This window comes from Lonchura striata, chromosome 5, assembly GCF_050655825.1.
Source record: "Lonchura striata isolate lonStrDom1 chromosome 5, ASM5065582v1, whole genome shotgun sequence".
Classification (NCBI taxonomy): domain Eukaryota; kingdom Metazoa; phylum Chordata; class Aves; order Passeriformes; family Estrildidae; genus Lonchura; species Lonchura striata.
The window spans coordinates 33,401,484-33,428,674 of record NC_140707.1 but is presented as its reverse complement, the minus strand read 5'-3'; the positions used below and the strand labels follow the sequence as shown (position 1 = coordinate 33,428,674).

The window sequence follows — 27,191 nt, the reverse complement described above, 5'->3', positions numbered from 1 at the left end:
GAAGGGCCCTTTGCCCTCTTGCTCCAGCCAGCTGCTCACCTCCTCTCTGCTTTCATCCTGCATGCCCGCGCATCCCCTGCTGCAGCACACCTATTCCCACTGCCAAATACTGAGCCCTCCTCTCTTCTTCTGCGATATCATTTTGTGAGTGACACTGCAGGATCCCAGATGGTCTCTTGAGGTGGCCCTGCAGGGCTCTGCAGCAGGGTGGGTGTTGCTGCCTGGATGGGCACTTTTGGGGGAGAGGGGCAATGAAGCTGCCTGTGCTGGGGGCTCAGCTCCGACAGGCATGTCGATACGGTACGAAATAAACCTTGCCTAGGCAAAACTGCCCCAAGCTGGAGAGGGATGGTGGATGAGCAGCCTCACATCACTGCTTTCTGCCTGACCCCTCTGTAATGAGTAGGACCACAGAAACACCACGGATGACACAAAGTTTCCTGCACTGAGAAAAGTGCTCATGGTACAAAAAAACTAAGAGGAGTGTCTGGGAGCAGAATAAATAAACAGATGTGGCAGGGGAGCACAATCCTGCTCCCTGTGAGTAACCCCGCTGCACTCCCTGCCCCGTGCAGGCTGGCATACAGGTTTTGGAGTGGATTTGCTGGCTGCAGCAGGGCTGAGCAGGGGCCAGCAGACGCGACTGCATGCCCACCTCAGTGGCTGCCCCTCCACTAGGCTGCCCTGCCAGGCCGGGGCTGGACACAGTCCATTCCCCCAGCCAGCTGCCCAAAGCATCCTGCACAGGGCAGCCCTGATGCTTCTTTTCCCACTTCCAGATCCAGAACCCCTCCTGGATTGGCAACAACGGAGCCGCCTCCCCCGTGCCCGCCTGCGTGGTCCCCTGCGAGACGGTGCCGTCCTGCATGTCCCCCCACGCCCACCCCCACGCGGCCGGCGGCGTCTCCGAGTTCCTGGGAGTCTCGGCGCCCGTGGGACAGACTCACATGGGCGGCCTCTTCGGCACGGCCGGGATGAGCCCCAGCCTCAATGGCTACGAGCTGAACAGCGAGCCGGACCGCAAGACCTCCAGCATCGCTGCCCTGAGGATGAAAGCGAAGGAGCACAGCGCCGCGATCTCCTGGGCGACATGACAGGGCTGCAGCCCAGTGCCCGCGGGACACGGAGAGAGCGCCTGGGGACAGCCCAGGAAATCCATCCGCTTGGACTCCAGACAGCAGTTGCCTCCTCGGGGATCTGAATGCAGCACTTTTAGCTACCCTAGGCATATAAAGTACATATGTTAATGTAAGTGGAGAGTTTCCAGTATGAACGTGGCACCTCCCGGCTTCCTGGGGTCAGGCAGGGAGAGGGAGGCTGTGGAGCGGCACCTCTTCCATTAAGATCTGGGATGGGATGCCTCCCTTCTCACTGCCACCTCCCCAACAACCTGGGCATTTTTTCTTCCCGCTGTTTTTTCTGACACCAGACATGCCTTTCCAAAGAGCAAGAGCCCACTGGCCTTTCAGCAGCTTCTCCCATCCCACCACCCACCCACACACACACTCACTCACACACACATATTCTGCCTTGGGCAAGGGACTGGATGGGGACTCTGGCACCAGCAAAGAAACTCTCTCGCACTGCCAACATAATTTTTAGCAGGAGCTACTACTTCCCACAGTTGAGTGGGGAACCAGGCTGGGAAGATAACTGAAGCTAGAAAAAAGGCAACATTAGCCCATCTCCTTCTACCCTGTTCCCACTCCATCTTGTACTCTGAAATGCAGCAGAGTTGTAGAGGCCTGTGAAGGGGACGCCCTTACCCACCATGGCACAGTGCTATCATGCTGAGAGTCTTTGCCAGCCCTCTGGTGCCCCAGATGAAGATACACCCCAGCAAACAACAGCTTTCCAGCATGGCTCGATGCCCCAGGGAATGCCTGGGATTTGCTTTCCCTACTCGTGGTCTATGTTGAGCCTCACAAGGATGGTGGTACAGGAAAATATTTCCTCTGTCTTTCACTGGGTTGGGAATTATTAACTTCAGTTTAGAGACAGCAGCCCTGGCAGGGAAGCACAACTGCTATGTAAATCTGCAAGTCCCCAAAAAGACTGCCTCAAGAAAGAGCTCAAGCACTAGCACACCGCCACAGTGGCACAAGGCCACCAAATTGCTCACACACCTCATCTTGGGTCAGACATGTGCAATGACAGGCCCTCCCTCAGCCCTCCACCCCAGTGCCCTGTTGCACACAGTGGCCGTGGGCATCTCTGCACCAGGGACAGCAAAGGGAACAGGCTGGGAAGGGGCTCGAGGGAGAGCAAGGAGATGCTGCCCCATCTCCAGCCACCTCAGTTCCTCTTCACTTTGCAGAGGAAGTAGAAGAGACCAGAACTTCTCTGGTTTGTGTGAACCAACATGCCTGTCTGCTTTTCCGTCCCATGGCTCTTACCTGCACAGAGCTATTAAGTAAGATCTCCTTTGCAAGGCTAAACATTTTACAAGTTTTTCAATGATCATAGTGCATGGAATAATTTTGGAATATCCTTTTACCCCACTGAAATACTGCCAAGGAGAAGCTGAAAGTCAGCTGAGCACTACCATCCACACAGTGTGGCTCTGCAAGCTGGGCTTGAGCTGGGGTAGCCATCTCTGAGATTTGCAAGGGAATTATAGGATACTACTCCCATAAAAACTGGTTTGTCACCCTGCCCTCTTTCCTCATGCCCAGTGTTAGGGGATCTTGTGGTTTAAGGTCCAGGAATATCTAGTGGTCTTCGAAAAAGGTCCAAATAAGCTACAACCAAATGTTCAGCTTCAGGTTAATGAGCCATATAAGTATTTCCATAGTCTGTCAATACACTACCTTAATGATACACTATTGCTAGGTCAAAAGTAATATATTTACTGGAATAAGAAAACACCAGTAGTACTGTTTTTTTCCTCTCCTCAGAAATGCTAGGAGATTACTTCCCTGCTATGGACAGGGAGCCAGCATGCATTTCACTACATCATCTGCATAACCAGGGCCTCTCCCATCACAAGCAGCCAGGATTTACATCCCAGCATAAACATTCAGCTGAGGCCTCAGGCATGGTGGCTTAGATGCTGAAAGGGATGCTGATCACTGAACCAGGCAGGATCATGCTGACCAGCTGGAGGTGTGTACATCCCACACTGGGTACCCCAGAAGCCACTGAGCTTCCCAGCTACCCAGGGACTGGTGGCAGGAGGCAGTTTGTCCATCAGATTTGTGTAGGCAGCTAAGCACAGCGTTGAGAGCCTTTTCCCAGGTACACTGGGAATCTTGATGCTTCCCAATGTCAGCAGGCAACCAGTGGAGGGCTGCTGCCTGAACAGTCCAGTACCATTGCTGACGAGGCAAATTAGCAACAAGCAGAGCTAAGGGGAGTGCAGTGGGCAGGCGGGCAGATGGGGACAGGTCTCGCTTAGCCTGCAAGCTCTGAAGGCAGCTCCTGTGGAGGGCTGTAGCTATTCAAGAGCTTAGCTGCATTCCCTACTGAAGTTAAAAGGTAGCTTTTCCTCACAGACTTCCACGGGGCCAGTATTACATCTGAGCTGTTTAACAGCCCAGAGGATTAAGTGCTGTATCCCTGTCTTGTTAGAGAGAGAGAGGAGAGTCTTCTGGCAGCAGACTTGGCATTTAGAGAAGCTTGGCCCCCACTTTCTCTCACCTTAAAATTCATGTGGAAAGCACATGTTGGACTCAGTCTAATTTAAACACCGCTGCATGTGCCCAGCCCTCAGCCTGCCTGAAAACACCACGAGGCAAGGGGAATGTTGTTCCCTGGACCCCTGGTGCAGGGCTCCCTTCCCACCTCCAGCTGCAGGCAGCCCCACTGTTCACCAGGCTCTGCCTCACCTCTCTGGCTGCTGCTGCCATTCCGGCACAGTCCCTTGCGCCCACACATCTGGGTAATACTGGAAGGGTTGTCCCTCCCAAACCTTCAAAAGCAGTTGTTCTGGCAGTTTTTAAGCTACATCATCTGTACTTAAAATACATTTTTAAAATTTATTTAAAAGGATTTTTAAGACTAGCTGTTAAATTAACATGAAAAACGGTATAAATATATATATATACTTATATATATATGTATATATATGTGTGTGTGTGTATCTTAACCTAGCCAGCCTACAGCTACTGCATTTCTTAAAGGTCACAGGGTCACTGCTGTTCTCGCAATCTCACATTGCCATGATGACACCTTTTTTAATTATTATTATTATTGTTGTTATTTTAATACTTTTCAATTCTATTTATGACTTTCTTCTCTATTTATTTCTTATTTAGTATTTTACTCCTGTCTATACATTGAATCACAATTCCCTGGCTGGGACTTGCCTTCAAAGCTGCAAGCTTTGTCCCCATCCATCACCAAAATATCTCACAAGCATCAGCCATCCCAACACTTGCCATGCCCATGGTGGCATCCTCTGTGGGTGCAGCCCAGCTAACTGGGCTCACCCAGAATCTCCCTCCAGCCTCATGGAGGGAGGAGCAAAACTTCACCCAAGCAGTTCTGGCCCTGGTACCCTACAACGTGGCTGCCTTATGTTGCCCATGGCTGGGAACCCTAGAGATGTCCCAGAGCTTTGAGAGCAGGAGGATGCAAATAGCAAGAGCAGCATAGGTTCCTGGCACTGGCTTAAAAGTAGTTGGGTACCACTCGCTGCCAAGTACTCGAAGGCACTTCTTGCCCACAAGCAGTAGTTAGTGCTTTGGTAGCAACTGAAACCAGTGGGGAACTAGGTTGGGGCTTGCTGGACCCTGCAGGGTCCAGACTCTTAGGGCTGCTGTGCCTCAACAAGCTCCTGGGGAGGGGCCAGGTCAGGCCCCTGGCACGTCACCTACTGCCAGCAGTGCCACCCACCTGCACTCCAGCAGGCTCTCTAGCCAGGTTCTGGCTGCCTCCTCCAGAATATGCTACCCAGTTCAGGTCCCACTGCGCCAGCACCTACCTGGTTAGACCCTACAGGGAGGAACACCAAGACAGCAAAATAAGAAGAGAACCACCCTCCCTCTCCTCTAAAGCCAGTGGCAGATTGTGAGCGAGTGTCCATGCCTGCCAGAATGCACATCCTGCCAGATGAAATGTCTTTGCTGGGCCATGCTTGGCCTGAGCCATTGCACAGGCAGGGTGCTAGGGAAAGTGTGCCACACGTGACACATACAGCACACATGGCTTCACCTGCCCCATCAGCCGAGGGGAGGCATCACCAGCCCGGGCCAGTTCCCCGTGCGATGCCCAACAGGGCTGCCTGCTGCTTTCCTGCCGCACTGGAGGTGTTTTGGGGTGGGGAGGCACGTTCCCGATTCTCAGAGTACGCTCAGACCGGGCAGCACATTGTAAAACACTCTCCAAACAAACTAAGGCAAAAAGGTAGTTTCTTGGAAAAGGATTGAAAAATAATCAAGCAGAGGCAAAGCCCCGTGTTTATTTTGCTGCTCTGACTGACATAGCAAAAAGCAAACAGACCGAGGGAGAAATTAAACCCAAATGGGAAGGGGGTGGAATCGGATGGAAAGTCATTCAGCTCTTTGCAGCTTCCCAAACGGAGCTGGGAGGAGGCGAGGGAGCAGCCTTACACCCCCTTAAATCTTTGCTGGTAACATGGTTCTCCACCCCCCCCCACATAGCTAGGTAGGTAGGTAGAGCTAGGACTTTTATACTACTGATTTTGAAGGACAGTTTTCAATGTATAATAATATATCGGTTTAGGTGTGCAGTGCTTGAAAGAGAGACTGGGAGAAAGAAAACAAACCTCAATCAATATTATTGGTTTTTTGTTGTAAAATATTGTAACCTTGTATAAATGCTACCTTTTTTTTTTCTCTTTAGCTTAACGGCCTGGGGTAGAACATATAAAAAAAAAAAAAGTTTTAAAAATGTTCAGGAAAAAAAAAAAGAATAAAAAAATCATTTAAAATGTTGCCACATGAGGTTTGTGCCATGCAATGTTATTGCCTATGCAACCATGTATTACCAGTTCATTACAGTGGAATATTAAAAAAGAACAAACAGTCTTGCAGCTTGCTTCTTCTTAATTTTTGAAGTAAGTTATTGCACTTGCAGCTTTTTTTTTTTTTTTTTTTTTTTTTTTTTTGGAGGTGAAGGGCTGGAATTTCCAGCCACCAATTTTTATTTTTCCAGGTTTTGAAAGGAGTGGGAAGGCCCCTGCTTCCCAGCCACTCTGGCCAAGGGGGCACAAACACTGTTGTTGTTTTGGTTTGCAATAAACTCCTTCTCTTCTCTCCTCTCAACTGCAATCTGGCTGGTTTGTTCCTGACTCATGACAGATGAAATGTGATCAGAGGGGCCTCCAAAATCTCACGTTAATTGAAGCTGGCAAAAAATACTAACAGTGCCCTTTTGAACTGCTGACGCAGTCCAGAATGGATTAGCCGGGGGTAGATTGACAACAGGTGGCAGCTCACGGGCTGCTGCCTGTCCCGTACAAAGGGCTGGCTGAGCGCCCGCGGGCGGGCGCGGGAGCGCGGCCCGCCGCCTCCGCAGCTCCGCACGGCTCGGCTCCGCACGGCTCCGCACGGCTCGGCTCCGCACGGCTCCGCTCGGCTCCGCTCGGCTCCGCACGGCTCGGCTCCGCACCGGCCAGCGCCGCGGGCAGCCCGGCCGCGGGCTCGGCAGCAGGACAGCCTCCTTGCCTTACTGCTCCGCAGTTGTGCTTCCAGCAGAGCTTCAGCCTCACAGGGCTCCCGCACGTATCCCACCGGTAACCACAGCTGACACGGCGAGAAGTTGACTTGGCAACAAGAGGCCACGGAATTGGGGACCCTGAGCTCCCCATGCTGTGGCACCACCCCTTTTACACAGCACAGTCATGCTCGGGACACCAAGCACAAGGTCTCCTGAAGCCCTAGGAGAAGACACCTGGGGTTGGCAGTGTTTCCCATATTCCCACAGGCTGTCACACATCCTCCTCTCCTAGCTCCACTTTAGCAGAGGCATCCAAGCCTCACCCACCCTCTTCTCCTCTGTGGGTCTGCAGGGTTTCCCAGAGGTGCCTGCCTGCAGCCAGAAGCTGCTCAGGGAGCTGTGGGGCAAACTGAGCCCTCTGGGTTTCTCGTCCTCACGCAAAGGGAAGGGTTTGTCTGGCCCCGCCAGTTCACAGGACACAGCTCTTGTCCCACTGCAGGGAAATCTGTATTCTGTGAGGGCCTTTCTGTTGCTTGTACTCCATCAATAAACTCAGCTGCAAAACTGTTTCCTTTGGACAGCACAGACCCACCAGAACTGGGACCGGTAAGAGCTCAAGTCCCCGTACCCAGATGCTGGGTGGACTGGAAAGGGCCTTTCGTGCTCAGGCAAAGCTAAGAAGGTGCCCAGCAGCTGCCAGCAACCCACCAAGACCCACAGAGCCCCTCTGGCCTTTCCACCAGTTGTCTGAGAGCATCAGCTTGCCTTAGCGCATGGCTGTTTTCTGTCTCACAAAGAAATGGAAAATGCAGGTGCTGTTGCAAGCTTATCCATTCCTCTCACTTGTAGGAGAAAAATTCCTTCCCCTCCTGAAGCACTCAAAGCCAGATTCTCCAGATGTTGGCAGAGCTCAGAGTGTTGAGAGCCTAAAGCCAGTTTCAGTAACATCCTGCTTATAAGGGTTTACATCAGAAATTGTTCCTGTCCTAAATGATGCCAAAGAACTGAAGTCTCTCTCTCTAGATAGTGGCAGAACCCAGATTAGAAATGTGGATTTTCTTCTTGAAGCTGCACCTTCTTAGAGGAGTTATTTAAAACACATGGAAAAATTTCTCTCTGGGAGATGTGGCTGCAGCTCCTAGGTTAACACGTTCCTTCTCTGCTGGAGAATATGACTTTGAGGCAGGGCAAAGTTCGGGCAGTTTAAATGAAAAACAATTTTTTATTCCTGTAAACTATACATATTTGCCTTTTTTTCTTCCTCTTTTTAAAAGCAGGTTATTAACCTTTAAGCAGATGGATGTTCAATAATCTTCTCATTGGCAAGAAAGGTAACAGCCATGCAAGGTGCATCTACTTATGGCCAGCTGGAGCCCACATGTAAAGGTGTTGCATTTAATCTGACACAAACAAGTGTTTATTATTTGTGAAAGGATCTTCCACTTTCTCTTGCTTTGCAGTTCATAACTTACTCACAGGGCAAAGACAGATGCTCTGAGTTAGCAATCTGCTCCTTTTGCTGTAGCCTTACTGAATTCCTGGATCTCATTTTATGGTCCTTTCTCCTTAAAGCATTTTCTCTTCCCTGTTTGTATGAAGTGTGGCAAAGCAGTTATTGCTGCCATCAGTCTGCAACTGAAGGCACCCGGCACAAACTGCGGCCAGCACCCAGCTGAGACTTGGCCCTCACCTTCAAAGAGAAATTTCACAAAAGAAGGGCCTGTAAGTTTACAAACAGCCAGCCAAGCAGGTGAGAAACAATGGTTTTCTTGAGTGTATGGCACATATACACATGGACACGTGGGAGGGAACACAGCTGGTGGCTTGAAAAGCTCAGGTATCTTTCCAAGGCATTATGAGCTTATCTCCTGGATGAGCATGAGGTATTCACACTGGGCAGCTGGATATCTGTAAGTGGCACTTTGTTCAGTCAGTCCCAAGCTTTTTAGTTTTACAGGTTCCCATCACTACACCTAATGGAGGGGCTAAATGAGATAAGCTTCATCCTCAAAAGCACAGGATGCAACAGAAACTACACCTCATAATGACACAAGGAAAACCTCGTATCTGCATATCCCAAGTTCTTTGTGCCTTCATTGGTCAAATGGTCCAGCTTTGACCTTTGTCCAGCCCCCCCCCCCCAACTGAAATTTAGGTTAAAAATATAATACATGTGACTTAATAATTATGCTGGTATTTTCTTAGTCACAACATTCCCCCTGCACAGAGTCTGGTATTGAGCACTGACACAAGTTTATAGACCAAATAAAATCATAACCAAGTTGCACTGATCTCTGTCCATGGTCGCTACAGAGTTGGTATGCTTGTCTGGAGCAGGAGCACTTCCTGTTTATGCAAGTAAACAGGCATTTAGTATGACTAAAGGAAATTTGAAGGACAATTATGAGATCCTTTTCCAGACAAATGAAGACAGCAAACAGGCAACCTTGCAGGAAGAACCTTTGAGCAGCACTGTTTTCAGTCGGAAAACTCCCTTCGTGCTGCTAGCTCCAAGCCAGTCCCTGTAATTGCCTCAATTGTCCCTGTTATCCTTTAATGGGAAACATAACTCACTTTCAAAGCAACCACAAGAAGCTGCAGACAGGGGAATCCTGAAGATCAGCAGAGGTGGGACTGCATTACAGCCATTTCCATCAGGCTGAAATTACACAGAGTGCACCAGGAATGTCTCTAAATGGCTTCAAGCCAGGGCCTGCTGAAGCCTGCTGATTCTTAAAGTCAAGGCTAACAGTCCTCTGCCTTGGTAGTGAGGAACCCAAAACTCCAAACAAACAACAATTCAGATAAAAGTGTAGCTTGTTCTGCTAAATCCCAGGCTTGGGATATTGGTGTTCAATCCTGTTTTCACCCACACATCTCCAAAGGGAATCTGACCATCTCCATTTCCTTATCTGCAGCTACAAGTAAGAGGCTGATCTTACCCATGCAGAAGGACCATGAAGCTCAGTTTATTGCACTTAGATACAGCAGTGGCATCCATCATAAAAAGAACTTACACCATCCTACAGGCACTCCCAATAGCATGAGATATGACTCAATAGTAAAACAAACATGTTCTACCTGAATTTTCTGCTAAGCAAATGCTATCTCTGTCACGTGCCAATGTTAGCAAGAGGTTTGAAGAGACTACCTGCTCATGGGATAACCCGCAGATCCTATGGAGCATTGTGTTTGGTATTTTCTGGCAAGTTTCGACAGAAATTATTATTTTCAGCCTAAAAATTGAAATGAAAAGGCAGTATAGGTGAAATACTTGCCAGGATTTGCTCTGGTCTTCTCAGTTCTTTAGGATCAGACTGAAGTTAGCAACTGGACCAATTGGAATTGGGAAATTGTTCATTTTCTAGCACAGATTTAATCAAACATAAATTTGCAGAATTTGTTTTTGTGATTCAAGTACATAGATGAGACTATCCAGGACTGAAAGAACTACACATACTTTACATTTTAGTTTACAAAAAACATGTTTTGCAGCAGTCATAGTAAAATTTAAGTATGCAAATCTTCAAAGAGAAAAATGAAAAAATTCATACTCACTCTGATCCTATTTTCTCATCAGCACCATTGATTTTAGTCTTTCTCCCATCTATATCATGCTTTGGTTGTGAGAGCAGATTCCATGTAAGAGGGCTAGACAGATTTATGCAGTATTCATTAACCATTCTGAGATCTTTCCTGATCAAAAGATGCTTTACCTGTGAGAAGTACCCAATGTATCAGACATTCATTATGGAGGGCACTGATATCAAATCTTGGAGGTATATTTAACATTAAAATTGCCCTTCTAAATCCATTTTCATGTATCTCAGTTTAGCATCTATTTAGAAGGCTCAACACTCACCAATACAGCCTAAAAGCAAAATGAGTCAGAAGTACTGAGCATCAATTAAATCCCACCTCACAATTATTTTGACATCTCCAAGGTCCTTGAGTTTAAAAGGCCCTTGAATGGATAATTAAGAGGGATAAACTTGTTGCTAGAGTAAAGCATATTTGAACCACACCAGCGGAAGCATGACGGATGGCAGGAGGTTCCAGAGCAGGAGCTAGAGATGGAAGGACAGAGTCATTCAGAACATCAGGACCTGAATCTTCACAGCCTGTAAAATGATGGTGGAGCCGTGAGGAAGGAAAAGCTCTTGCAATGTAGGAATAGCTAGTGGTGCTAAAAATGCACCCTTAGGACTCCTCATGACTGGCAGAGCAGCCCCTGCAGCACATTCCCCCTTGCTATGCACAAGCAGCAAGGTGTGCCATGCACACACTGCCCTTCTGCAGCATGATCCACAGGGCTTCTGGAAGCAAAAAGCTGACACCACATTGGATTCCACAATCTCAGTGACTCAGCCAAAGAGCTCTTCTCAAAAGTACAGTTATTTAACATCTGCTGTATCTCTTTGCAAAGAAAAAACGAAAGAAAAAAAGATCTGTTCCATATTTCTCCAAGATAAATGCTATTGTCAAATCTTGGCAGAAAATTAGAGTAACAACTACTCTCCCCAAAAGGTGACTGGGATGCAGACCAAACTTCTGTTTGCAAGACAACCATCAAACTCCAGTTATGGGAAAGACAAAATATTGGCAGATCTTACTGAAGTGCATTGTGGATATTCAAGTTTAACACAGATTTATGTAGTAAAAGAGCTTGTTACTGAAGTTGTCCCTTCTGAATTAATTCATGTTTCCTTGTGCCACTCCAGAAGTGAAATACAATAAACACTCATGTGATTTGATTTTTAATATACAATTATCAAGTTTTTTTGGATATCATATATACAATGAAAAGTTAAAAATTATCTTAAAGATTGACAAAAACTCCATTGTAAATAAGACACACAATTGCAGCTTACCTTTACAGAATTTGCATCAAGAACATCACAATAATAAATGCAGAGAGCAAGTATGTAGGCAATTTTACAATTTTTCTTTATGGTCAATTGCCCAATTTTCTCCATGGCACTAAACAGAGACAAATGGGGTTGTAAATGAGCTAGCCCTATAAAAGCAACTGTAAAAGGCCAAAGGATAAAACATAATTGTTAGGGGTCACTGGACATTTTGTGCAAGGGGAAGCTACTCAGATGCTCCTGGATGCAGACACAAGGACAGGTTACCTTTTTACTGACTGGAGATTATATCTCAGCTTAGCAGGACTGGTTTGGCTGTCTACATCTAAAAATATTCAACCATGTATTTCAAATCTTCAGTGTCTTTTAAGATTCTGTGCAAAATGAACCTTTTACTGGCTTACTGAGAAAGAATCAAAAAATCACAGCAGCTTCACAACTCTGTAAGGAAGGAGTTATAACTCAGTTAAACTGCTAGGGCCTGCCAAGCTGAGATCAGCTCCAAAAGGACAGCTAAAATTGACTACTGCACTGTTACAGCTACCCTTTTAAAGCAAACTTCTCAAGGGAAATATACTGGTATCTCCTGATGCTCCAGCACCAGCATATAAATCAACAGAAAGAGTCGAAAAGAAGGTTCATGTTAATAAACCTGAAGGGCTGCAAAGGAGATATAATGAGTAACAAACCTTCCTTTCTCTTGTGATAGCCACTGTGCAGACAGCAGTTGTCACTGCAACAGCTATCCTTTTAGTTCCCATACCAACTCAGGAATGAAACAAAGAGTGCAGCAAAAACCATTTATTAGTAATTAAACACTCCCAGAGAGTCAGATGATACAGTTTACAGGCACATCCCAGGGAGGTTATGAAGTGAAGCATCCCCTCAAAGCTATTGTTCCAATATGATTTTTATTCACAGCACATCCACAGCATTGGGCAATAAGATAAGTCTTAGTGGGGGTGAGACAAATAGGAGCAGATGTTTCCTGTTTCTAGCCTGACTTTCATTTGGTTTCTGTCATTGCTGCATATCCAGTTTAGGAGAGGGGGTGAACCATGATGTCTAACACTTGTCCTATTGTTTGGGGTTTGGCAAATCTGAGGAATAAGGTTGCTTGCACTGTAGCAGAAAAAACAGCCCATCAAGTAGGATGTGTCTGTAACCAGTAGCAACAGAGGTTTCAAAAGAGAGTCACACTTATCTACTAACAAACATTTCATCAGTAGAGCTAGAAAAGAGATTGCTTTCTCAGTCCAACTTAGGACCCTCAGTAACACTGAAAGGCAAGAGTAACAGTCCAGGCAACTTTATTTCTAATTTTGCATTTGATTTTCTCATTCAGGTTCATTTCAGTATGGAGAAACAATTCAAATGCTCCTAAGAAATGTAAATCTTCTCCAAAAGGCTTCCTAAGTTGTATGTTTCAGCCTGTGGCAATGTGTCCCTTAAATTACAAGCAAAGACACAATAGCTTTTCTAACAATGGTAACTTACAGGACTTTGTAAGTGTGCTTTAACAGTGTCTTACATGTACCTGTACACTGAAGCTGGAACTGGGAATTTCTGCAAATAGAGGTACTTTACAAATTAGCAGACTGCTTGCTGAAGAGGATTCAAACTTATTTCATACTTCATCCCTATGGATGGCTACAATGTAAAAGTGTAACTTGATTGCTGGTTTTATAATGAAGATAAAAAATATAAGAAGACTAAAGACCAATAATTTTCTGTATAATACAAATAGTTTGATAGAGAGTCAGAGTCTTTTGCATGAGTGCAGCAGAAAACCTGAGATTTACACAGGAAGTGCAGCAATTGTAGTTCTGTCCTGCAGGTCTCTGCTTTGAAGGAGAGTATCCTCCTGGTTGCTGTGTCTCCATCTCCATCAAAATAATTTAAGTAACAAAAATTGCTTTGCTCTTTAAACTAGGTGAAAACAGACAGATTTTTGTTTGTGATGTTGTAAAAAAAAATAAACATTTGTATCATATTACAGAAGAAAATATTTGTTAAACAGTTACTTAAGACAACAGTTAATGCTCAAAAGACAGAGGCCCACCAGCCACACAGGAAATAAACTCCTCCCAAAATACAACAGCTCTACATTGCAGACAGTTGCTTTGAATGGATGGATGCTCACTAACCAGAGAGCCTGCAGCACATTTGATAGAAGAGGTCAGTCATGCGAGTCAGACCACAGAGAGCAAGATTGTTTTATTCTTCAGGTACATAGCCTCCTTTGGACAGAAGTGTGTGTTTGACATTTTTTGGAGAACCCACAAATAGATTCAATTCTCTGTGAGCAACAGAGAAGCAGTTGTTCAGAGTTCAATTACATCTTTGTGCCATGTAAAAGGAAGACAACATTAATTCCCATCTCTCTCAGATGCAACTCACTCTAGCAAGTTTTGTCTTCGGGGCCTTATATTCCTCATAGCACCTTTTCATCTGTCGTTTTCCTCACGGAGGTTTGTCTCACTCTTTACAAGCTGCCAATATTGGGGAAGCTCTTCAGTTTCTCAGGAAAGTCATCTTTGTACAGGACGGGGTCAGCACGATGCTCCACCACTTTGAGAGGCATGGTCCCAAAGACAGAGGCAAACTTATTGATGCATTCAGATCTGGTGAAAAGGAAAGCAGTATAATTAAGAACTCCAACAACTGGGCTGGCTACCAACTCCCACACCAAAATAACTGGTAGAAACCTTCTCTCTTGCACTTGGAAGTATTTCAGCCATGCTGGCTACTAATAAATAAAAAGAAAGTCTCACTGCAGAGAGAACAGAAAAGAAGCTGGTGTTCTTTGATTTATCCATTTAATCACAGAGACGAGCAAGGGGATGCTGGCAGCAGCACATGTGCACATGGAGGTCAAAGCTTCCCTTCTCCCTCCCCCTAGAATTCCAGTCATTCTTAAAGCAATGTACATGCTGTAAACCAGAACAGATTAACTGCCAACATGTCTCTTAAAGGGCCACTGTTGGGTCAATTTCGTTTATAACGAAAGTTTTGCAAAAACCAAGGCCTTGTGAAAACAGAGTTCTGAAAAAAAAAAAAGTCTGTCTTTTTTCAGGCTTCTTCAGAAGCTCTATCTTTTCCCACAAAAAAAAAAAAAAAAAATAAACATGCTTCAGAGAATAGGCAGAGCTGATTGTACAGCAACTTAAAGGTAAAACTGAATTAAAACTATAAAATGAAACAAACTAACTAGTTTATTTTCCTTGTCTAAATAAAGATATACTGAGCAATAAGACATCACATTAGCACAAAAAAACCTGGACCACTGATGACTCTTTCAGTTTTAATAACTTCAGGTGCCAGTAATGTAGAAAGGAATAGCCATGTTCTTCAAAAAACAAGCAAACAGATGTTTAACCATTACATTGCTCTTTTAACTTTTTCATTGAAGGGTGCTGTACCTGTGGAAGCAAGGCAGAGAAAACCTGGCTCATCTCACCTCAGCCAATGCTCAGCTAACATTAGCTGTCTGCTACATAAAACAGCTTTTAAGGAATTCAGATACCAAGAATCATGACAACAGTTCCCCGCTCTTAACAGAGAGCTACAAGAAAACATGTGACATTTCTTTTGCCATTCAAAAGGGAAAACAAAAAAAGAAGTGGGCACTTTGACTCAGCTACAGAGACTGATGTGCTGCAGGCAGTGGCAGAGCAGGTCTCACACTCCCCAACCACTGCAGCCTCTCCCGACCCCTTCGAAGGGTTAGGGGGTCACTATGTCTCCGGGATAATTTTCCTCATCAGGACCTGGTCAATCACACCAACTGAGTGTGACAGTTCTGTGATGGGGACTGCTCAACACTGCCCCAAACACTCTTTTGAAGTAGACGGGACAACAAGAGCAGTTTCCAAAATTATTTCCTCAACCATATAGCTGTTTCAAGCTATAATGGTCATAATGCAGACCATTTTCTGCCCTGAGAAAAGTGTCAGAAAACTACTTCATATGAAGTGATACTTGAATAAAATATTAATACAGGTAAATGCAGACGCTTCACTTTCTGCAACCTTCCCATCCTCTTGTACTTCGTCCTACCTCATACCTTCCTATGTTCAGATTCAAATTGCTGGGACCACAAACAAAAGAAAAAGAATTCAGAGTGTAAGAGAAAATCATGTAAAGTGGGACACAACCTCTACTCCTGTGACAAGCACTATCTGCTCCATGTAGCACAGATCTGAAAGAGCAAAGGAACCACCAGTGAGGGCTGAAGTGAAGACCCAGGTAACTGTTCAGTAATCTGCAATTACAAGGTGAACCATCTAAAGAATGAGATTTGGACCACAGACACTGAAAGGTTCACTGCAGTAGTTTCTGCAGAGAGCAGGAACTGAGTGTTTTCTCCAGGAGCACTAAGCAGTTTCTGCTGCTTCCATAGGATGCTCACCGCGAGATATCTTAAACACATCTGATTTTAGATAGACTTTCACATAATCTGTTACTTGTAAGAAACGTGGCTAACTAATCCATGATGTGTACTGGAGAAGCCTCATGGCAGGAAACCCACAAACTTCACAGGCAAGGAGGTAGATGCACTGGGAGATGTGCATGTGAGAGGTTTGCACAGCTGCTGGCCTTCACTGGTTTCTGGAATACAAGAATACTTTTAGTCTACTGGTTCAAATTCTGCCTTTGCCAGTAATGACTGAAAGACATTGTAATGGAACAGCTGCTTGGTGGCTGGTGTGAAATGAATTAGTTATCTCAGCCTACTGCCTGGTAGGCAGGTGTCCACATCAGAGCAGCCATTGTCACAACCGGAACTAAGTGGCACCCTCAGAGCAAAAGACAAAACTAAATGGATAGGGCACACAAAATTGACCTCTTCCCTCCAGAGGTTATACTCCTGAATCAAAAGTGAGGACTGGTGACAAAATATCAAGATGGGATCCTTCTACAGCTGAACTTATTTTGGTAGCAAGTCCATTTAAGCCTGCCAGCACAATATCTTTAACCATCAGCAAATCATTTTATTGTTAAAGAAATGGCAAAAATTAAAAATGGAAAAATTAGTATGTTCTAAACACTCTGGCTGAAACAGAAATTAGCCCTCCACAAATAAATACCAAATTCAAAGATCAGAAACAGCCTTTTTTGAAGAAATGTCATGCACAAGCCACAAAATTTGAAAGAAAGACATTTCTTTCCAAAAATGTAATCTGTAGCACTGAACTAAATCATTTGAATTCTGAAGTTCTTGCCATTTATGGACAATATAAACCAGAAAGGATATCTAGAGCATTAAACACTGAAAGCTAGGTAGCCAAGAGAATGTAATGTCATCTCAATATGGAGGGAAGGTGTTTCTCTTAGTTGTATCAATAGTTTTTCAAACTCAAAGTAACAGGCATGTTTGCTTCCAAGTATTATTTTTTCCCTAGCTTTGCTGACAACAATCGTGCTCAGCTCAATAAGACATTAAGATTGTGTAAACTCAGAAATTGAGAGCCTCACTGCCCCTGGATGAACTTGGTGTTTGTTAAGGTCTCTCTTAATCAGGTTCCTCAGTGCTATAATCCAACTAATTTTTTGGCAGGGTAGCCCCGTACCTGCAACCTTTGGCCAACTGTGACCTGGACAGTTTGCCTCTTAAGGAAATGGCTTCCTATTTTGACTCTGACAAATACTTACGTGTCCTCAACAAAACACTGCTGTTATTGTGGCTACAGAAGCAGCTCAGCTCTTTGCTATATCTACTGTACTGGCAGTTGCCCTCTAGATTGCATTTTATAGAATTCTCCATTTTTGAGAGCCAGATGCAAAGATGCTAAAGGCAATAAACTTCTTGCCACTTAAACACCTGTAAATACAGTGATTATGAGACCTTCCTGCAGTTTCTTTTGTGACTTGATGTAAAGGCTAAACTAGGGCAAGAAGGGAATTCTTGGTTCAAAGCTTTCTTCAGTTAATGTATTTTAATGATGGATTTTGATAACCCTCGGGACGAAAGTCTTCTATTTATCTCAAATAAATTAGACAGCAGGAAGAATAGCAAAGCTGGCTTTCCCATTATTCAGTGTATTGCTGAAATAATAGAATTTCTTAGTAAGAGACAGAGTTCAACTGTACCATCTTCCTTTGTCTCTACTGAATGGGTCAAAATGCCCAACAAAACCAGTTAGTTACATATCTTTCCTAGAGAGATCTCCACAACTGACTTCTCAAACCTTTTCCATTTACAAAACCAACACGCAGTTGCTGGGCATCCCTCTGCTATTTCTGAGCCAGAAACCTAACACTAAATGTTGTGCATGTATGTGACAACCCTGAAAAACTATTTGTTTCACAAACAGTAGGTTGATCCCTGGATATCCGGACAAGTAATTAGCTCAGACTACCTGTTTGTTATTTCTGAATGCTAAAAAGCAAGGAGTCAGGCACTTGGGGAAGCTGCAAGTAAATCTGATAATGGCTCTTTGCCTGACACCTCAGGTATTGTCACTGTAAATTATCAGTACAAATTTAGTCTTTTGACATTATTCTAATGACAAGGATTCACTGATACATGCATTTTTTCCATTCAGCTTCTCTCCTGGCTGAAAATAATTAGCAGATAGATAGATAGATAGATATGAGATCCTTACTCACTTCTAAGTTAGAAAAATTTGCTCTAGGAGTTATCATTTATTATCCACTTTAAATTAATATCTAGCATGCAAGATTCAAAAAAATAAACCATTTATAACACAGGACAAGAAGGCATTAGGTGTAGCAAGCAGTTTCAGTATGATATTAAGGATTTTCAAAATCAAGTCTGAATATACCTAAACTGTACATCTCTCTAGATTCTCCTGCACTCAGATTCTATCTCAGCATGTACTTCTTTGGCTGGGCAAATAAAAGTATGTGGATTTGCAGTCCATCTAACACTTCCCACAGCCCAGTATTCCCCACTTTTCAAAATTACAGACAAGCAAAACAATAGTTTAAACATATTCTCAATAAACTGTCAATGACACTTTACTCTGAGGATACAAAAATTGGTATAGACATGGAAACATGACCTTTACCCAGCATCATAGTGCACTTCAAGGCAAAAAGCAATTTTATCATCTTCTGTTTCATAGTATTTACCTTAATGAGAACCTAGTTCATAACTAAAATTCCCACCTATTGTTGTAGCACTACTACTATGACCACAGGAAAACTTAACTGGCTTGGGTAGTCCATCCTCTAAGCCAGATCAGAATTGTTAGATATGGGGGACCCTTTTGTGCTTCCCTTTCAGCTAAAATTTAAGACCTACAAAACTTCCCACCCCTTTCTCAAGTATTTTCCTGCAGAGCAATTTTTACCATCTTAATGGGGTATGTTTTACTTCTGAGTTGCATACTCCTTTTTTAAATCCAGTCTCATTAAAGCCCATACAACACTTTAAATTTTCTGATTTCTGCAGAGGACAGGAAAAAATCACTGTTAAAATGATAACTAGTAGGATAACCATGTTATACATCTCCATGCAAATCTGAAATGGCCTGTTTTAAATGCAGGTCAGATTCTTTTGTCACCTCTTAGAATCATAAATGTTGGAAGAGACCTTTAAGATCATCAAGTGCAACTGTCTGTATCTTCTGGTAACTTCTTCCCCCTGCTTACCTACCTCATTGTTGCAAATAATTTTTCCCAAAGTTTGCAGGAGAGATGCAACAGCCCAAGAAGCCTAAAGTGAGATGCCTTTATCATTCTTTATCTCAGGTAGTTACACCTAATAACTAATAAATAACATTTATTGTCACACAGCCCATTTCAAACACTGAACATCTTTGCAAAATGAAGAAACTTTCCCTGATTTCAAGAATTCAGATGCCAAGGCAGAGAGAAGCCTAGTGTCTTGGTCAAGGCTGGAAAGCCCTTTACTATAAAGCAGAGAATGCAAATCTCACACTTACAAACTTTCAGTATTTCACTCTAAGCACTTGCTGCCTTTCCAAATGCATACTTCATTTCAAAACTAAATTTTCAGAAAAAATATAATAATGCTGCCATTGTTAAAAAATGCAACATGGAATTGTGCAGCAAATGCCCTTCACTAGTGGAAGCAATGTGCTTCACAATCCTTAGAAAGAAGATAATGTACAAATATCACTTCAAATTATTTTATTAATAATTTATATCCTTTCTACTCTTTGCTACCAATTGTCTGATTTAAAGAAAGAATTCATACTTATTACAGTTGATATTCAACAGCAAACAGAAATGTGGTATTACTGACAGTACTGCCAACCAAGAACCCGAACTTCACATGTGTCCTACAAGCCTTACAGCAAAGCTGCTAAAAATTGTACCCTTCTAAAGTCCTTTTTAGTAGTGTCCTTCTCAGTGACACATCACCCATTGTAGGAATGACTTATGATCGAATCCATGTAACATTCTTTCAAAATTAGTCATTTATAAAAACACTATCATTTTTGATCCTAATTTAATGAGACACAGGGTAAAATTCTAGCGATCAGAACAAGGCAATCAGAGAAATAGAGAGTGGTCACTCACCTTTCCACCATGTGTGTCTGGTCCAGTGATAACCCATCAATTGCTGTGCATTCTGGACATTTGAACTTCTTTCGTGGGGTCACCTGCAGAAAGGCACGCCAGATATTATCAAATATCAACAGAAGGGACATTAATCTCCTTGCACAGAGAGCAGTGCAATATCTCTGAACATGCCTGCAGTGTAAGCTGAGCTGTCTCAAAAAGAGGGGGTGTACAAAAAAAAGCCACTCCATTCCTCCATTCAGCTCCATCTGGCCCGGCTGACTGCAAAATTCACAGGGGCCCAATAAAAACGGCTTGGAGGGTTTTTTCCTTCTGTAACTGAAAAGAAGTGGCGATGACAAGCTCCTTAATTCCTGTTTAATGACTGTTTTCTCACTGCCAAGGTCCCTGTATAAACACCATTTGTTCTTGCAGCCATAACAGCGATGAAATATAGCTTCCCATACTTCACCGTAACGCTAATCCAACAGGCGCTCTTTTGCTCTCTCCAGTTAAGAGCTGACTGGCAAACCCTGCAAGACTCTCCGAATCGCACAGAGGTGCCAAATTACTCTGCTCTGCCCTCATGCAGCTCAGAAACGTTTTCAGCAAAGTACACACACTTTATCTTCTAAAGGCTTTTCTAGGAAATGCAGCCACCAGTCCCAGTAAATGATGATGGACAGAGGGGAGAACGGACCCTGCTAATTGAAGTAATGCCTGGTGGCCTCTAAATCTCATTCCAAGTTGACACACTTTGAAATGAATGTACGGAGTGAATGTCTAGACCTGAAAACGTGTCGAAACATGTCAGGAAATTAATTCAGGGATAAAAAAGTTCATTTAAAGCTGATCTTGCAATTAATGTTCTTGCAATTAACATTCCTATAAATCAGCTGTTGTCAGGCCACGATAGAGCGAGCTGTGGACAGTTGGCAATTTCTTTCCTCCGGCGATCTCAAATAGTTATAATATATGTATGTGGGCATGTACATATACACACACAAATGCACAGCTGTCATTTAAATTATCTTTTTTATAGCTCATCTCTATGATGAGCTATAAAAAGCTAAATGGCTAAAATAACCATCAGAATCAACTGGTAAAAAATAATTCTCTCTTCTCAGTCAACATAAAAATTTTAACAGAAGGGCTTTTCTAACATGTAAGGAGACCAGGATACCATACTGGGGAAAATGAGAGAAAAAGGAGGATTAAGTAACATATTGAAGCCTACTAAATAAATGTAAGTATGTATCTCATGGTTTTTAATTTTGTAAGGATAAACAGCAGGAAAGCCCCACCTTAATAACTGATTTGCCAGTGACATTTGCTACTAGAAAATTCATGGCAATATCTTCACAGTTCATATGAGCATCCACCCAATTCTTGATGTCTCCAGGCATCTTATAGGTGTAAAGATAGTTGAAATACTGCAGAGAAGAGAGCGAGAAAAATAAGATAATTTTAAATATAGATATAGTAACTGCAAGACTAAATATTTCAGACGTGGAACAGCAGGCAGTCAAGTGATAGTGCCTTCAGACAAGAACTACTTCAGTGGATAGAAAATAATTTTTGGGTGCTAAACTGCATAATTATTCCTTTCCTGACCACCACACAAATTCCCTTAAAACTGGTTCTCTTTTCTGAACCTCCAGGGAGTTTTTTAAGTCACAAAGGTAAGTAATGGTTTTATTTCACTGGCAGAGACAAATCAGTGATTTTTCACAGCAACTGAAAGAGGTCTAGGGAAAAGTTTGCAATTAGTTCTCCAACTGTTTTAAAGAACATAATCATAGCACCACAAAAACTGATGCAACAATGACAGCAACGCATATAGATCTTTTTTAATGTACATATTGTACATTAGTACAGTGCAAGTTGTGTATTACCTTGTGATAAAAGGCTGCCCCAGTAAGCACCATTGAGACTTCATTGGTCCATTCTGATTCATATTTCCATTTGTTCATCTCATGGTCCCAAAGGTGCAGGCGACCTGGATATCCAACCAACCTGTCAGGGAACTCACGCCAGACCTGAAGAGAAAAAAATGTGACATGCTGTTAACCAGGCCTGCACAGAAAGCAAACACAACACATCTGCTTTCTGGAAGGGTAGCAAATGCAACACATCTGGAAGGGTAGAGTTTCAGTGGGGCAAAGATCACTTAAATTCTTCTAAGTCAAAAATACTTGGAACAAAAAGTTGCCAGGAAGAAGTCCAAAAAAAGAATAAGCTTGCTGTGGAAGGACCCTACAATTCAGAGAAGCCATGTCCCAGAGTAAAAGGCCACTAATGGACCACTAAAATAATTGTTATAGAGAAACACAAATGACTACTCAAAAAAGACTGTAACTAACTAAACCCAAGCATGATTAAAATGAAACTTTTGATGTTGACTTCAGTAGATACGACTACAACCTAACTACTTTCACAGCTGGCTTTGGATCTAACCAACCTGTTTCCTTTGTCAGGAACTGGCTTATATTTTAATATTTCTGGTATTCTTTAGTGGGTGCTTGGCTACATGGAAGGCCTTTGCCTTTGACTTGTTCCAGACAGCTGGATACAATCAAGATACCATCCTTGTCACTCCATACATTATTTTATAGCTGACTACAGGATCAAATACAGTAGACAAGAACAAGGAGAAGGGCATCATTAACACAACCCCAGTTCTCCACACTGCTGGCCACATTAAATAATGGAAAATTTTTGCATTAGAGAAAAAGGGAGGAAAGGGTTATAATTATTTAGAGGGGTCTGAATGCTACTTGTTTGCTAGGTATAATTTGTCTGCATTATTTGCAGACAAAGTATTCAAAATTTGTACATTGATCCAGATAACTGCTAGGCTTTTTGGAAGAATAAGTCTTGACTCTAACATACAGTTAGGTTACAAGAGCTATAAACAAACAGACACATATATAATGAAATTTTTGTATGCAAGATCAACAACAAAACAAAGTACCTCAAAAATTCCCAAGGATTCCTTCACAGATTCTTTCATATGTACAAAAGAACAAGGGAACCCTACAGTTGAATGTACAGTAAAGGAAGTGGTATCTGGCATGCCACCATCCTACAAATGTAACCCCATCAGCAGTTCACTTTGGCCACTTTTTATGTGTGAGTGCATTTCAGTTGGGAGGCCTACACTATAAAGACTCTATGCAAGTATTTTGTCAAAGTAAATATGATAAAACAATCAGTTTTAAGTTACTGCTTCTGCATCTACATTTCTGTGATTTTTCATTACTATATACCTTTTCATCTATACATCTCAACACATTTTATTGCTGTCAGTTAATACAGCTTCAGAATCCCATGATGAGAGCAGTTATTATTTCAAGCGTCCAGATGAGGGGACCTGCCAAAAATCATACAGGAAACAAGAATGGGAACCAGATCTTCTGACTCCTCAGCTTCTATTTTATCCAGAAATCAATCTTTCTAGACAGTTCTAGGGCACAAGTACTGGGATAGTATTTAGATATGACAACGCTCCAACACAGAGGGCTCTTAAAAGCAGAGATAACTTGGAACTGAAGGAAGAGAATTCATAGAACACTTACAAGTTGGTGCCATAAGCTAATTAAAACAATACAGACTTCTGGCAGGCAAGCTAGCAAGGGCTTGCGATATCTATTTTGACATGATGTAGAAAACCTTAATAAGGAACACAAAACTAAATGTACGATACTCAAAAATTTATTCCTCACTCTCCAGGACTTAAAAAATTAATGCTTTAGTTTTAAACTTGAATATTAAAATGTCTATCTCCCAGCTGTTGGAAGGCACTGCCACATAAGCTACTGAGGCTCAACAAAGGATTTAACAGAACACTACAGATCTGCACCGTACTGGGCTAAGAATTCTTGTAGAGGAAATGGCATGCATATTAACAGCAGCTGAAAGAAAGATTAAAGTCAGCTACTGCTTCCCACGGGAGTGCAGTGCCTTCTCAACACACAACCCTGGATTCATATCCCTTATAATTTTTGCCCTTGGTGTCATCTTCAAGAGTCCAAATGACATAAAATAAAAGCCAACTATAATGCACATTACTCATACAGATGTTCTTGTGTCAGTCTAAATACCAACTCTACCCTGCAAAATTTTTTTCTGACCTCTGAAAATTGTCAGTTCAATGCATCTAAAAAATAACTTTGGTGTTTTGAACAAAGATTCCCTTTAAAATTAATGCTTTTGAAGTCAGTGGAAAAGCTTGGCTTTTTCATAATGTTCACCACTAGCTCATTCAATGGTGATTTTGGAAAGGCTCCCAATGCCTCCAATCCAGCTCATTGCCCAAATCCATACATATGCTTTATGCCAAAATTAATATATACAACTACTACATATAAGGAAACTTTCAGAATAAAAATAGTGGTAATGATTCTAGTACTACTCTCTATTTTGTATTACTGTCTATTTTCATGTTTGATGGTTGCCTATAATTTATTAGTCTGTTAGGAATACATTTTATTTTAGCCAGTGATCATATTAGCTTTCTCAGACTAAGAAGGATGGCCTGCTTTAATACGGGTAAGGGACATATCCAAGGAAAAACATACTGCCAAGTGAAGAGGAGGTATGCTTCTCTGCAGACAAGTCATGCCAAAGACTGGTAGTCAACCCTGAAGATAAATATTTTTGGATGAAGCATCTCCCAGATGAATGTCAAATAGAAGTTCTGACTTAGTAGTTTTACTAAAAGTTTTGTAAGAAAAACCAAAAGGAAATTATAGTAATTTTGTTTCCAAGTCAAGTTCCCAAGAGACATAAAACAGTATAGCTAAAACACCCTTCAGCCTCGTCTCTCCAGAACTCTTTCTGCCTCACAGCCTCAACTATTTTGCGCAATTTGCTGTGCCATCAGAACAGCAAACTCTCCATGTAGCCAGAAAGACAGGGAAGAATTTCCCTCTACAAAACATTCTCAAACATTTATGCATTAAATTCAATAGACTATATTAAGTCACATGCAGTTTCAACAATTCAAGGAACAGAAAAATAGGCAGCATTTCCAAAGCTACCATGACAACATTTTAAGAATTAAACACTGACTATTCCCTAGAAATGAAAACAAACTCAAGCCATCATACTCCTGCCTTCCACAGCCCCATCCACTCTTAATTCTTTCCCTTATTCTTTCCTCAAATGAATGGTTTGTGCTATTAGTGAAAACATAAAGTAAAATGTAAACACAGAGCCCATTAAAAGATGTACAATGCTTTGCACACACACATTTTGTAAAATATCTTAAGTTTGAAGAAGAGCTTTGAATGGGGCCAGCAACTAGTAATTATTTTGCTAAGCAGAGATATTGTACTTGTCCTACAAACGAATGCTGAAAACTAAATTTTTAAAGTCAAAATGAGCAAGGAAGAATTTCTCTGAAGAAGGCATTCCAACTTCATGAAAATTTCATCTTAGCAAAATATGCAATTCAACAGAGAATAGATTATTTTTAAAGAATGCCAGAGACATGAAGCACCAAAAACCAATTGTGAGACAGAAGATCATCTACCAACAGAAGGCCAAAAGTTTTCAACAGAATACATGCAAACTTAGCAATGTACCAAACTGTACATTTTCTGAACAAAAACCATAGCCTCAGAACAATAATCCACATTTAGACTATTTATATTATTCTCTAATAAAAGTATTTTGTCTCTGTAAGGACACAGTGCTGCATAAGTATAGGAAAAGAAATTACTTAATGCTATGACATCTGCCTTGAGGCCAGCTAAGACACAGAGGTGGGAATGCTACAATGCTTGACTTCAGTTTTGTATTCAAACACCAAACACTTCAGAGGTGGCCAATGTTTCTGCTTTAATTTTTTGAGATTATGATAATCTAAATACTTCTTCCATTTCTTGCGTCTCTCTGATACTCTCTGTGAACAACAAAGTTCAGTAAGTGGGAAAAAATTATCTAGACATAACAGTTTTTTCCAGTGTCCCAAGGTATGTAACTTAACAGAACTACTTTTTCTCGAAGTCAGAGTGTCATGAGTATTCTTCTGCTACCTTAATACAGCAGCACACAGGGACTATTTTTCTGCTTGCTCCAATAGATTTATGCAAGGTCATAAATCACTGTACCATAATAGCTCACTTTTAACAAGTAAAAAATGTCTGACACTTTGAGTGTTACTATAATTTTTTATGGCTGAAAGTGTACAGAGATCAAAGTTTTCTGGGCTTTTTTTTTTTTTTAGGCTTGCTCTATACAATCAGACAAGTGTGTGACAGAGGGGGTTTTGCCACATGTTTAAATGCAAAGTCTTAAGGATGTCCGAAGAGAAAAGAAAATTAGTGAATGTCACGTTTCCAGCCCTTCATATGACCAAAGCAGAAGCAGACCTACTTTTAAAAGAAAACTTTCTAGTAACCTTATATGCTGCTACTGTTCCCTCTGGATTCCCCTGCAAATGAGTCAAGAGTTTGAGAGATACTTTTCTGGTAACACACATAAACAGATAAATAAATTATCACAGGCTGAAGACAATTTAAACATCTGGGAGCTAGCTCAGGCCTGTCAAGCAAGTCACAGACACTCAAGGACAGGAAAGATCAATCTTCAGCCCTTGATTTCTGTGCCAGAGAGTAGGAGTTACATCACCCACTCCCTGTATGAGGAAAACTCTGTATTTCTAGAATAATTTGCTCTGCTTCTGTGTTCAAAGACATTTCTATTCATTTAATTTACTGAGGGAGTGGGGGTGGTGAAGCCAAACTCAAAATATAAGGATTCAAATTACTCACAGGTTTGTCTCAACTACCTTCTCAATACAGCACTTTAATTATCCATCAATGTTACTGTGCAGTAAGATGACTTCCCAGAATGAAAAAGGAGTAGGATTTATAATAAAATGCAAAAAACTGCAACATAAATAGTTTCCAGTCTGCCAAACTAAACAATCTCATGTCCAAATAGTTACATTCACACGCAGAATATAAGGACTGTTACTCAGATAGTCCCTGCAACCAAGGCACATGGCCATAAAGCCAATAAATGAGCCAGCACAATCAAACTGCTAGACCTGTTGGCCTTAATCCTAGGAGATGAACAGCTGCAAGTCCTAATTATCCTCTAGTTGCACTGACTACAGGGGGATTCACATCAAATTTTCTTTGCTTTATTTTTGTTTTTCATGAGGATAACTCCTTTCTGTGTGAGTGACTAGACTCA

The 27,191-nt window shown here is 42.4% G+C and overlaps 2 protein-coding genes across 4 annotated transcripts in view; one reads left to right on the top strand and one right to left on the bottom strand.

Annotated features, from left to right (window-relative positions):
* The window catches only part of ALX4 (ALX homeobox 4), a 44,546-nt gene extending 40,495 nt beyond the window's left edge, over nucleotides 1-4,051 (top strand). For both annotated transcript variants that reach the window (XM_021533620.4, XM_085580225.1), the window contains one exon: nucleotides 780-4,051. In XM_021533620.4, the coding sequence (XP_021389295.1) occupies nucleotides 780-1,094 (315 nt within the window). In that variant the 3' untranslated portion in view covers nucleotides 1,095-4,051. The remainder of the gene's footprint in view (nucleotides 1-779) is intronic.
* A 7,310-nt stretch (nucleotides 4,052-11,361) lies between these two features.
* The window catches only part of EXT2 (exostosin glycosyltransferase 2), a 71,900-nt gene continuing 56,070 nt past the window's right edge, over nucleotides 11,362-27,191 (bottom strand). For both annotated transcript variants that reach the window (XM_021533226.4, XM_021533227.4), the window contains 4 exons: nucleotides 21,881-22,024; nucleotides 21,290-21,418; nucleotides 20,004-20,086; nucleotides 11,362-14,113 (listed from right to left, as the gene is read on the bottom strand). In XM_021533226.4, the coding sequence (XP_021388901.1) occupies nucleotides 13,975-14,113; nucleotides 20,004-20,086; nucleotides 21,290-21,418; nucleotides 21,881-22,024 (495 nt within the window). In that variant the 3' untranslated portion in view covers nucleotides 11,362-13,974. The remainder of the gene's footprint in view (nucleotides 14,114-20,003; nucleotides 20,087-21,289; nucleotides 21,419-21,880; nucleotides 22,025-27,191) is intronic.